This window comes from Marmota flaviventris, chromosome 3 (genome assembly GCF_047511675.1).
Source record: "Marmota flaviventris isolate mMarFla1 chromosome 3, mMarFla1.hap1, whole genome shotgun sequence".
NCBI classification, from domain to species: Eukaryota; Metazoa; Chordata; class Mammalia; order Rodentia; family Sciuridae; genus Marmota; species Marmota flaviventris.
In genome coordinates this window covers 60,341,672-60,353,898 of record NC_092500.1, presented here as the reverse complement: position 1 = coordinate 60,353,898, position 12,227 = coordinate 60,341,672, and the positions used below count along the sequence as shown (strand labels likewise).

Below are 12,227 nucleotides of genomic sequence, written 5' to 3'. Positions count from 1 at the left end.
AGCATCAAGCATACATATAATAATAAATTCTGGAGAAAATGAGGAGAAAAAGGAACACATTTACATTGTTGGTGGGATTTTAAATTAGTACAACCATGGAAATCTGTATAGAGTTTCCTCAAAGGCTAGGTATGAAACCACTATATGACCAAAGTGTATCAGTCCCTGATATTTATCCTGAAAAATTAAAGTCATCATTCTATAGTGATTCATGCATACCATGGTTATAGCAGCAAATTCACAATAGCCAAACTAGGGAACCAGTCTAGATGTTCATTAATGGATGGATGGATAAAAAAATACAATACTGATGTGCTTATGCACACACACACACACACACACACACACACACACACAGGGGGAGAGAGAGAGAGAGAGAGAGAGAGAGTTTTATTCCATCATAAAGAAAAATGATATTATGTCTATTGCAGGAAAATGGATAGAATTGAGGCCATTATGTTAAGTGAAATAAGCCAAACTCAGAAGATCAAAGATTACATGTTTGCCCTCATATTTGGAAGCTAGAGAGGGGTAATGGAAAAGAAGGGAGGACAGGGATTTCACGAAAATTAAAGGAGATCATTAGAAGAAAGGGAGGAGGGAAAATTTGGGAAGGAAACAGGGAAGTGCCGGGGAGTGATATTTGCCACATTATATTGTTCTATTGTGTGTAGGCAGGAGTCTGTAACAACACCATGTATGTAACAACATTGAGGGACATAACAGTATGTCCAACTATCTATAATGCACCAGTTAAAAAATGTGGAAGGAGTGAAAAAAGAATCCCCATAAAAAAAATGAACATCCTGGCATTTTGACAATATGTATGAACCTAGAGGACACTATTTTAAGTTAATAAGTCAGACACTAAAAAAGATCATTGTTTAATCTCTTGTATGAGGAATGTAAAATAGATAAAAAACAGAAGAGAAACATAGAATAGAACAGTGGCTGCGGGGTGGGAGAAGCAGGGAGATGTTTGGTCAGTGGGTACAAAGTTTGCTAAGCAAGACAACTAAGTTCTGGAGATCTAAGGCACAACAATATGACTATACTTAGCAATACCATGGCATACATTTTAAATGTGTTAAGAGAGTGAATTTCAAGTGTCGTCACCATGGAAAGACAGAAAAACTATGAGGCGAGAGGAAGAAAAATAGGCAGCAGCAATGGCAACTCTGCTGCCTAAAAGAAAGTAAATTTTAATATAAGACAGAAATTGAACAACAGATTTTCAGAAGGAATTAGATGAAATATCACTATCCAGAAAGTTAGATGATAGCGTATAACAAATAATAATGCATTGCATTATCCAAATTTTTTAATTCACAATGGACATATTCACAATGAACAATGTAAATTAGATCAAAGAATTTTAGTAGAGATAACAAGTTTGAGGGTGATAAAAACTCTATTTTTAAGAAACCATAACTGCTCTAAGTATTTGTACATAGAATAATGCTTCAAAATATAGGAAGCATAAACTGATTAAACTACAAGGAGAAAAAGACAAATACACTATTATAGTTAGAAACATTGAAACACTTGTGTCGATGATTAATTGAACTAATACAGAAATTCAGTAAGTATATAGGAGACTTAAGCAAAACCTCTATAACTATGGCCTTACTGACTTTATTTACAGAACACTCCACCCAAAGAAGAGCAGAAATGTTCTAAAGTTCACAGAAAATATTTACTTAGACGGCATTCAGGGCAGATATAGATGAATTTCAAAGGATTCAAATTATGCAAAACATAATATCTGGTCAAAGAGAATTAAGATAGAAATCATTCATAAGATTTCTGAGAAACATAACTGAAAATACAACTAAAGCAGAATTCACAGGGAAATTGATGGTTCTATAGCAATAACAGCAATTAAAATATGGATAGTCTATCAGCAGCCATAATCTTAGCCATGCAGCTACATCAGCTCTCAGGGAGGCTGTGTAGTATTTTACCTGGGCACTTTGTCACCATCAATAAAACTAGCATTCAGTAACTATGGATAAAAAGAAGCAGAACAAGGAGGGAAATGACCAGTGTTAGCTACAGCTCATCAGCTGTTCCTCAAAACTTCACTCAAAACACAGTAGAATGAATTGGGCATAACTTTCCTCTGTTCATATATAAATAAACGACCAGTGTAACTCCACATCATGTACAACCACAAGAACAGAAAGTCAAACTCCATGTATGTACAATATGTCAAAATACTTTCTACTCTCATGAATATCTAAAAAGAGCTTATTTAAAAAAATCTTTACTCAATAAAGAGACATCTCCTTTATCTCCAACCTATCCCCTTTGCCAGGTATGACAGACAGAGAGACAGGAGTGATGTGTGAGAAAACTCAGAAGAGCAGTGCTGAGTGGATGGGAGGTGGTGCAGTGAGAAGAGGGACAGCCAAGACACCTGCTGCAGTGCACACCTCCATCATGTGACAAAAGAATCAACAGGAACAGCAGGAGCTGGAGTCCAGAAATGATGGCAGAAACAGTCAAAGAAAAAGCCTTAGTCACTTCCACAAAGTAGTGAGAAGTCACAGTAAATACAAAAAAATATAGAACATATCCTGGGACCAAGGACTTTTCATTCAGTGCTTAGGATGCAAAACTCTCTGTTGCTTTAAATATTAGAGGTAGGTTCACCGCTTATCAGAAAAGCTGTAAGTTAGAAGGGGTGTGATGACAATGTGGGCCAGGCACATTAGGAGAACATCACGTCTGAAATGCCAGTGAACCTCCTAATTATTGGGGGAAGGAGCTCATGTTGTGTTCCATGGAAGCAGATATTGGAGTGTAAGATAAACTTCTGTTCAAAACCTGCACCACCCCTGGAAGCATACTGACTCGCAGTCTTCTGATCCTCAGTTTTTTTTACCTGGAAAAAAGGACTTCTTAAATTTTCTTTAACTATAGTATTTTTATTTTACACGAGATATAGGTTACAAATACATAACATATAATACATATGAAGTAGCAGGCAGGATCTAATCCAGGGGAAATACAGAGATTCAACAAACTAATCAAAACTGAATTCAAACATACTAAACTCTCCAGGTCTCTGAGGACACTGTCCCTATTGCTACATAAATTTTTACATTGTTCATTAGACTGCCACCAATTTGTGAATAACCTCTCAATCTGAGTCACCAAGGACTGAATTGTTTGCTCTGTTGTTCCTTGTGCACGGGTAGCAATATAAAGCAAAGGCTGCTATTACAGAAATTTCAGGGAAGCCTGCCTCCCTGACCAAGACCACATGAGCTCTCCAACAGACTAGAATTTTCTTTTCTGCTCTACATCACTATTTTTTTTCCTTGAACTAACAGAATCAATGGGTAATCTGGTATAAGATGCCATTTTAGATGTGTGGAATAAAGAGAGGATAGAGACTGGTCTCATGATAGCAGGAGTGATGAAAATCTAGACAGGAACTGTCAATTGACACACCTGCCTGAGTGTGAGTGTGTGTGTGCATGTGTGTGTCCACCCATACATGTGCTCATGTGGAGGCTGAGGGTGGGGACTGGGACAGGTGAAAATGAGTGGGCACAGAATACACACAAAGCTCCTCGACAGCTAATGCTCCTACACTGTGGTTCTGTCAAAGCCCTCTAATGAAGGCAGGTCCAAAAAGTAAGTATATAATTAGTATGGAATTTTTGTGACATATATTCCATATTCTGAAAATCAGGCAGAGGGTGAACAATCGGTTTTAAAGTCTTATATTCAGTTCATTGAAGGGGGTTGACAATTAATTCTATAAAAGTGTTATTCTAAAGAAAAATGAAATTAGAATTTTCCTCTGTTGGCCAGTTTCTCCTTTATCCTGGCCATGAGTATCAGTAGAGGAGACCGTTTTCACTCTCTAGAAACATAGAAGACTACAGAAAAGACACCTCTACTCAGAAATATCTGCTAGTGTCATAGATAATATCCATATTAGATATGATCTTAGAAGAAACATCCCCTTTTTATCCTTCAGGTATTGAAGTCCTTTTGCCATAGTTTTGGCAGATGCAGCATTCAAACTCTTCATGAACCTAAACTGTCCAATCTGTGAGAAATACTGGTCCCAAATGAAGACTAAATGAGGTTTGTTTCAAACATAAGATAGAAGTGTCTACAATATATTTTAAAATTCACTAGGCAGTTCATTTAAAAAAATCAGCAAAGTGACTAAGAATACATGGGAGAGAACAGAGGGAGGGGAACAAGGGTAATTCAGTGTGAATAAATAAATTCATTATCAGCAGTGTATATGGCATATCACTGTGTATTTGCCAGGGGCCCTGATGGTACAATATTATCTCTCAGGTGAATTATTTCTTCCATGCTCTTTTCCTTGTTCTAAAATCAGATCTGTGAACCCTGAGCCATATGTCCTGCTTTTGGTGACACCTTGGATTGCCAAATTTTGTACAAAGAAAAGAGCCTGTTGGATGTGAATTGATATAGGAAAATATGAATAGGTACTAGTATAACTAAGAACAATTGTAAATGAAGAAGCATAAAATAGTCAACTGTTTTGAATCCAAAATTACATTTCTGCTGTTACCTTATGTTACCATGTCAATGAAAATATGCTAATGTGAAATATTATTTTCTACTGGTGGTCTCAAATCTTCTTTAGGCAGCAAATTTATAATAGGTGGACCTCAAGTCTCTGATATAATCCTCTGTACATAATAAGTGATTATTGAATATTCATTTGAATGAATGAATGTTGATTGTTTTCATGAACAGTAATAAATAAGAAATGTACAGTGTCTTTGATTCTCAAATGGACCACAAATATTGGGTGCAAGTGGGGCAGTTATCTAAACATTAAAAAATTAGTTTTTAGCCCCTTTATACAAAAGTTTATAGGTTTTTTAATAAATTGTGAGCTATATCTAAAATTGATCATTTAACAATCCTCCTACTAAGACATATTTTATAATGTCATATTTTATAACATATTTTATATTTTTTAAGTTATTAAATACATATACACTGCTGATAATGAATTTATAAAATTTTCAAGTTGTATATCTGAAAACAGCTGCTTAAAATATGGAACTGCAATGAGGGTTTAAGTTTGGATACAAAGTGAAGCAGAATTCCCTGAGCCCATATCTAATGTGGTTCCTGAAAATACATCAATTTGAATACAAGGAGGCTTAAAACTTCTGAGAAGAGCTGAAATGGACAGAGATAAAGGCCAAAGAGAAAGGTAGGGAACTTCATTATTTGTTTACAAAGATGAGTTTGTAAGAGTCCATCTGTTCCTAGATGTTGCCTGAGCTAGTTACATTACCAAAAACCCAGAGAACATAAACAAGATTAGGAAGACAGTTGGTAAATTAGCAGGGAGAATGATTGGAATGAAACAGCAGGAATCATTCAAAAAAGAGGTCACAGACAGACTCAGGTAACTGAGTGGCACTAAGAAGACTGGGTGGACCAGGCTGCCAAGAAAGCAACACCACAGATCTCTCCTCCTGGGCTCTGTCATTGACCAACACCACAGCAGGACGCAATCAGGTTCATGCTCAGGTTCCAGAAAATGGTTCTTTATACAACTTTGAAGGTTCAGGAAACACAATGTCTAAGAGTCTCAAAACTGGCTAGAAATTCCTTTCACTATAGAAGAGAAATCAGTGGAGCAGAGGAAAGGGATTTAGAAAGAGGGAAGGGAAGGGGAAAGAAGGGTGGAATGAATCTGACACACTTTCCTATGTTCATCTTTGAATATGCTCCAATCAATTGCACCTTCATGTATATCCAAAGGGCATAAACATAAAAATCATAAATAAATAGAAGAAAGAGCAAAAGAACACCAGAAAGGAAAGGGGAAGTAGTGAGGACTGAATCAGAGCAAATTACATTCCATGCTTGTATAATTATATTAAAATGAACCCCAATACAATGTTTCACAATACTGTGTATCTAAAATGAACTCATAAAAAGAAATACTTTTCATTCACAAAACAAAAAAGCTAAGGTGCACCTTTGTGATCTAACTTATCACCCTTTTTAGAGATAATTTAGCACAAAGAAAAATTAACACTAAGATGAATGTGTTGCTGTTAAAACTCATTGCAACAAATTTAAATGATGAACATAAAATCCTAATTAACAGATCCTCCATGATTTTGAACATAGAACATTACACTATGGCAGGAGAAGGCAAAGAAAGATGAAGATGGGAGAAGAGAAGTCCAAAATTGTCATAGTTCTTCCAGATTAAGAACACATAGAGTGTCACCTCCAGGCAATATTGTTAATAAACTGCATTCTGCACATATGATTTATGTTTTGTTTGGTTCTTATTTGACATTTTTACTAATGTGGTTTGTCATCAGAGAATTACAAGCATAAGATCTATATTCAAAATTTTCTGTAAAAAACCTTCTTGTAAGATGTCAGTGGTATGGGTATTTTCAATGAGGTAATTGATTATCAGGTAAAGAAATATTAAGTGCACTGAGCTGTCTGGCTGGGATGTCACCAGTCAGGCTCCAATGCTGGCTTCTTTTGACACCTCTCTTCAGGTACACTTGCTTGTGACTTGGCACAAGGCAGGGATGAGAAATCATACAGCAATAACAACATTCATCCTGCTGGGATTGACGGATGATCCAAAACTACAAGTTCTAATTTTCATATTTTTGTTTCTCACTTACATGTTGAGTGTGGCTGGGAACCTCACCATTATCACACTCACACTTTTGGATTCTCACCTTAAAACTCCCATGTATTTTTTCCTCCAAAATTTCTCTTTCCTGGAAGTCTCATTCACCACTGTTTGTATTCCCAGATTCCTGTACACCATGACAACTGGTGACAACACTGTTACTTACAATGCTTGTGCCACCCAATTATTTTTTGTTGTCCTCTTGGGAGCAACAGAATTTTATCTCCTGGCTGCCATGTCCTACGACCGCTATGTGGCCATCTGTAAGCCCCTGCACTACACAACCATCATGAGCAACAGAGTCTGTGCTATACTTGTCCTCGGCTGTTGGTTTGCTGGCCTACTGATCATCCTCCCACCCCTTGGCTTAGGCCTCCAGTTGGAATTCTGTGACTCAAATGAGATTGATCACTTTGGCTGTGATGCGTCTCCCCTTCTACAGATAACCTGCTCAGACACAGTGTTTTTAGAGAAAATAGTCTTGACTTCTGCCATACTGACGCTAAGTATTACCTTGGTGTGTGTCACTCTCTCCTACACATACATCATCAAGACCATTCTAAAATTTCCTTCTGCCCAACAAAGGAAAAAGGCCTTTTCCACCTGCTCCTCCCACATGATTGTGGTTTCCATCACCTATGGCAGCTGCATCTTCATCTATGTCAAGCCTTCAGCAAAGGAAGGAGTGGCCATTAACAAGGTGGTGTCCATCCTCACTACTTCAGTTGCCCCTTTGCTTAACCCTTTCATCTATACACTTCGAAACAAACAAGTAAAAGCAGCTTTCAAAGACACAGTAAAACGGACTGTATTTCTCACAAAGAATTGAGAGCCTATTGATTTTTTTTTGAGGCTTACTTAAATTTAAATCTAAATAACTGTGAGCACTGTTCATGAAAGTGACAAACATGGCTTCTTATTATTTGGTAGACGCATCAAGCTAATGTTCTCCCTGGAACATTTTTCTCTTATAATCCAAAAACCAAAAAAATCAAACAATTTATTTTGTCTTCTTTTAAGTTTCCTTTATTCAGAATGGTTTCTTCAATAATTGCATGCCCCAGAGATTAGTCAAAGACCCAATGTCATAAAAAGGAAATGCAAAGCAGAAGTTGCATCTCTGGCCATATGCCCTTCTTATTATGTAGAATGGAAATATCCAGAGACGGCTTCTCACTTGTGTGAGACATAAACTCACAGAGAACAAGCTCTGAATTTAGAAACATTATGACTAAATTTTGGTTAGGTAAGTTCTCCAACTGTTCAAATTGACAGCATCTCTTGATTCAACAATGTTAGAGTTTAAGAAGCTTGATCAAGTTATCAAAACAATTTCATTATTTGGAAAGGATATTCTAAGATGTCAAAGATAAAATGAGAGTTTGGAAAACATGGATGGGTCTAGAGAAGAGTGTGAAGAAGAAAAACAAGTACTAGTCATGCACATATTGGAATTCGGATAACTGATAAAAAGTCTTTTGTTGTTTTGTGCTTTATAATTATGAAAATAAACTTTTGTGCTTTTATAGTACATATGTAACTATTATCTATGTTTATCAAACATCAAACTGCTCAACTACACTTTATATTTTGATCAGACTTATAAATTGTTCATATAATGGCCATAGTATGGGTATAATCTTCATTTATACTTCAAAAATATTGAGAAAAAAATCAGAGTATTGCCAAAGGGCATTCTTCTTTTTGCCTTTCTAAGACACCAACAAAACACAACCATGTGTCCTCTAGTTTCTCTCATTAATTTAATCATATATCTTTGTGATATATATATTTTCTGAATTAATAACTTCACCCATATTGTGAGTCCTTATCAAGCAGAATTTATGTGTAGTAATATTGTTTTCCTTGATTGATGAACAGAAAATTAACATTATAAAGTTTATCTTTAAAATCTGCCCAATTTGCCACTCAGGAACCAAGTGCCTATGGATAGGACCAACACTTGACATAAAGTAGGTTCAGACAAGCTTATCACCTACTTCTATTCTGGACAGTGCAGCATTCTTCTCTTGTACCCACTCATAAATGGAGGGCATTGGTCAAGTCTCTGTAATCTCAACATGGAGTGCATCAAATAACTGAGGACCAGAATTAACTTTGCCAACTCTGATTAATGAAAATATTCAGAACTTTGTGGAGTTTAATTTTACATGTAGGGTAGAGGGATTTTATACCAAGTGGCAAAATTTAAACATATATGTACGCAATGTGTATATGTGTGTCACCCTGTTTGCCCTCAGCTTTTCCTGATCTATGCCCAATTTTAGTCACTCAGCATTATTATTTTTTTCTATGAAAAATTCTTATTTACTTCTCATACACCTATCATTGCTATCACAGTTCTAATCTAAATATTCAGTCTCAACAAAAATATTTTTATTCTACATTTTTTGTCACTATAATCCTACTGGTTTTCAATGTTTGTGTTATGTATGTATTAATCTTGTTTCTATTATTCTTTGAGGGCAAATGCCTCTGACAGAGGAAGAATTAAAAACTCTTAATAATAGATGCCAGTTCATCACCTACATATCGTTGTCAGATTTTAATACATAACCTAAAATCTTTCTGATGTCATACATAGTTCAATAATATAAATTAAAGATGTGCTTTTTAAAATATATATATTTGTTTTACTTGTAGGTAGACACAGTATCCCTCATTTATTTTTATGTGGTGCTGAGAATTGAACCCAGTGCCTCACACATACTAGGCAAGCACTCTACTACTGAGCCACAATTGCAGCCTGAAATATCTTCTTAATTAGATATGATCTAGTTTGGTGTCACTTAGACCTTACGCTAAAACTGCTATTTGCATGATCAAGGAAATGAGAGTGTGGTCATGGAAATGTGCTACAATGCAAGATTTAAGGGCAAGGAAGAAAAGACAGTACTATAGTTATTATTTATATCATTACATTTTACTTAAGGCAAGCAAGGAAAATATTCCTACCACTTTCCTCTAAGAACTGCCATTTTAATTTCATTTATTCATTCAACAATTATTTATTGAATAACTGCTTGTGGTAAGCATTGTTTTATTCACTGAGAATATTACACTAAACAAATAGGGAAAGGTCCCTGGTAACTTGGAATTTATATGTCACTCTCAGAAAGAAAAAAAGTGAGTGCTCATAAGGCAAACAGGACTGCTTACATTCACCCCTGACTTTGGTATCTAGAACATTTCTTCAAGTATGAGCCTCCTGAACCATCTTTTTAAGTGCAATTATATAGATAAGGTATGTTAGAAGTACAGAGAAGCAACTGAAAGAGCTGGAACAATTTGGGTAACAAAATAAATAAAATATTATCAAATTATAATACAAAATATCCAATATTCAAGAGTCCACAGTGGTACAAATAAATATTTAAATAAATTAATAAATGATGGAGAAGAGACATCCTGTGCAGAAGTAGTCCAAACAATTTATGTAGGTAAATATAAAGCAGGGGAACATAGCTCCCCACTCCTTAGGCAAGGTACATAGGACTTCCTTCCCAAGAGTATAGTATAGAAACAGTGTGGGGAGGAGGGAATCTTTACAGTGGAGAAGTGTGACAAACAGTCTGAGCCAGGAGATCCAGGCCAACATCAACAGTCATACGTTATGTTGATCAGTAACCTCAATGTAACAGGCCAAAAATTGTGCTTCACCTCTATGGTCATCCCAAACACAGCAGACAGATTCCAATACTGGAGCATCGTGCAAAATACCTGACCAGTACCCCCTCAAAAATACCAAGGTCATCAAAAATAAGGGAAGTCTGAGAATCTGGCACAGCCAAGAGGAGCCTAAAAATACATGACAATTCAATGTAATGTGCTATCCCAGGGATTCTAGAATAGAAAAAGGTATTAGGTAAAAGTTTAAAAGTCTGAATAAACTATGGGCTTTATTTAATAATAATGTACCAGTATTGGTTAATGAATTATAAGAAGTGCATTATACCAATGTAAGATGTTAATAATAGCGGATATTGGGCATAGGATATGTGGACACCCTCTGTATTATTTTCTCACTCTTCCATAATATAAAAGTGTTCCTTAATAAAAAAAAAAAGTCTACTAAAAAAATAAATACAATCCTCAAGTTAAATGACTACTTTCTCCATGATGAGAAAGATCTATGGCTACCTAAATGATAGATTTGAGAAAAAAAAACTTTAAAATGTCTTTTGCAGGCTAATCAATGTAAGGTTGGCATTCAACCCGTTGCTCCATCTCTGCTGCTCTTCTCTCCAGCCTGCTGACCACCTGCCTGTGATGATCCCATTGCAACTTCCTCACAAGTCTCTGTGGGATGGCTTCTCTTAAATATCCATTTAATCTTTGTTCATTAAAGAACAAAGTGTCTTTGTTAGTACCAACACCCCCAGGGGACATATTCTTTGTTAGCACAATTGATCCCAAAGTGGCTTCTCTGAAAAGATTGGAAAATTGCTATTTTGGATATTAAAAACCCTACACAGACCAGCAGGACAAGGCCTTTGGCCACCCTAAGCCCTGGGTGAGGCTGGGGATCAGGGGTGCTCCCGGGCCTGGTCCAGGAGGGGTGGGCGGGGTCGGGCAGGCGGGGCCGCCAGGTGCCTCTTGCTGGAGACAACCCCAGCAAGAGGCACCGGGCAGGCGGGGCCGCCAGGTGCCTCTTGCTGGAGACAACCCCAGCAAGACAACCAGAGCGGGCGCAAGGCCTCTAGGCGCGCGCAGGGCTCAGCCCACACTCTGCCAGCACAATGCTCTTCTGACTAAAGAGGCTGGTTCAGTGGCTGGGCCTCGCCGCCTTCCAGATCGTCCTGCACCTGCTGCCCCTATTGGTGTTCCCCACGCTTCTAGCACTGCGAATGGACGGCCTGGCCACAGGCCTCTCCTGGTGGAACGTGTTCGTGCCCTTCTTCAACCCTGCCGGGTTCAGCACCTGCTTTACCACTATCTTAACCCTGCGCCTCTTCCAAGACTGGGAAAAGCACCTGGCAGTGCTGCGTCTCTTCTGGGTTCTTATGGTCCTTAGCCTCAAGTGCGTCTTTGAAATGCTGCTGTGCCAGAAGCTGGTGGAGCAGACAAGAGACCTCTGGTTCGTCCTGACCGCACCTCTGGTCTTCATTCTGCTGCAGCTGCTGGTGATCTTCAGGGATTGGGAAAAGAGAGCTGCACAACTGAACTGCGGGGCCTCCAAGCTGAGTCCCTACATGCATCACTCAGAGAAGAGATCCTGGTCTAAACACAACACAGCGCCTGCTTGGCCCGGCTGAGTGACCAGTTTACTCTGTGATGTCTAACATTGCTTCTTCTGCAGTTATTTTGGGTTTGGGGGTTTTTTGGGGTTTGTTGTTGTTGTTGTTGTTTGTTTGCTTGTTTAAAGAGAGAGCATCCTCCGTCTTTGGAATGTATTTCCTGTTATTCATGCTTTGAGTACCTAATCCTGAATTGAGATCCTAAGAAGGGACCCAGCCCAGACAGTCCTGAACTATTCGGACAGTAGGAAACTGCACGTAATTAAAATGTCCGGAAGGGC

At 37.7% G+C, this 12,227-nt stretch overlaps 1 protein-coding gene and 1 pseudogene across 1 annotated transcript; both read left to right on the top strand.

Annotated features, from left to right (window-relative positions):
* Window positions 1–6,578: 6,578 nt before the first annotated feature.
* On the top strand, window positions 6,579–7,517 carry LOC114087471 (olfactory receptor 6C2-like). The gene has a single exon (XM_027928971.2). The coding sequence runs from the start codon at window positions 6,579–6,581 to the stop codon at window positions 7,515–7,517; it is 939 nt and encodes a 312-aa protein (XP_027784772.2).
* Window positions 7,518–11,448: 3,931 nt separating this feature from the next.
* Window positions 11,449–11,964, top strand: LOC114086296 (transmembrane protein 203-like; annotated as a pseudogene).
* The last annotated feature ends 263 nt before the right edge of the window (window positions 11,965–12,227 follow it).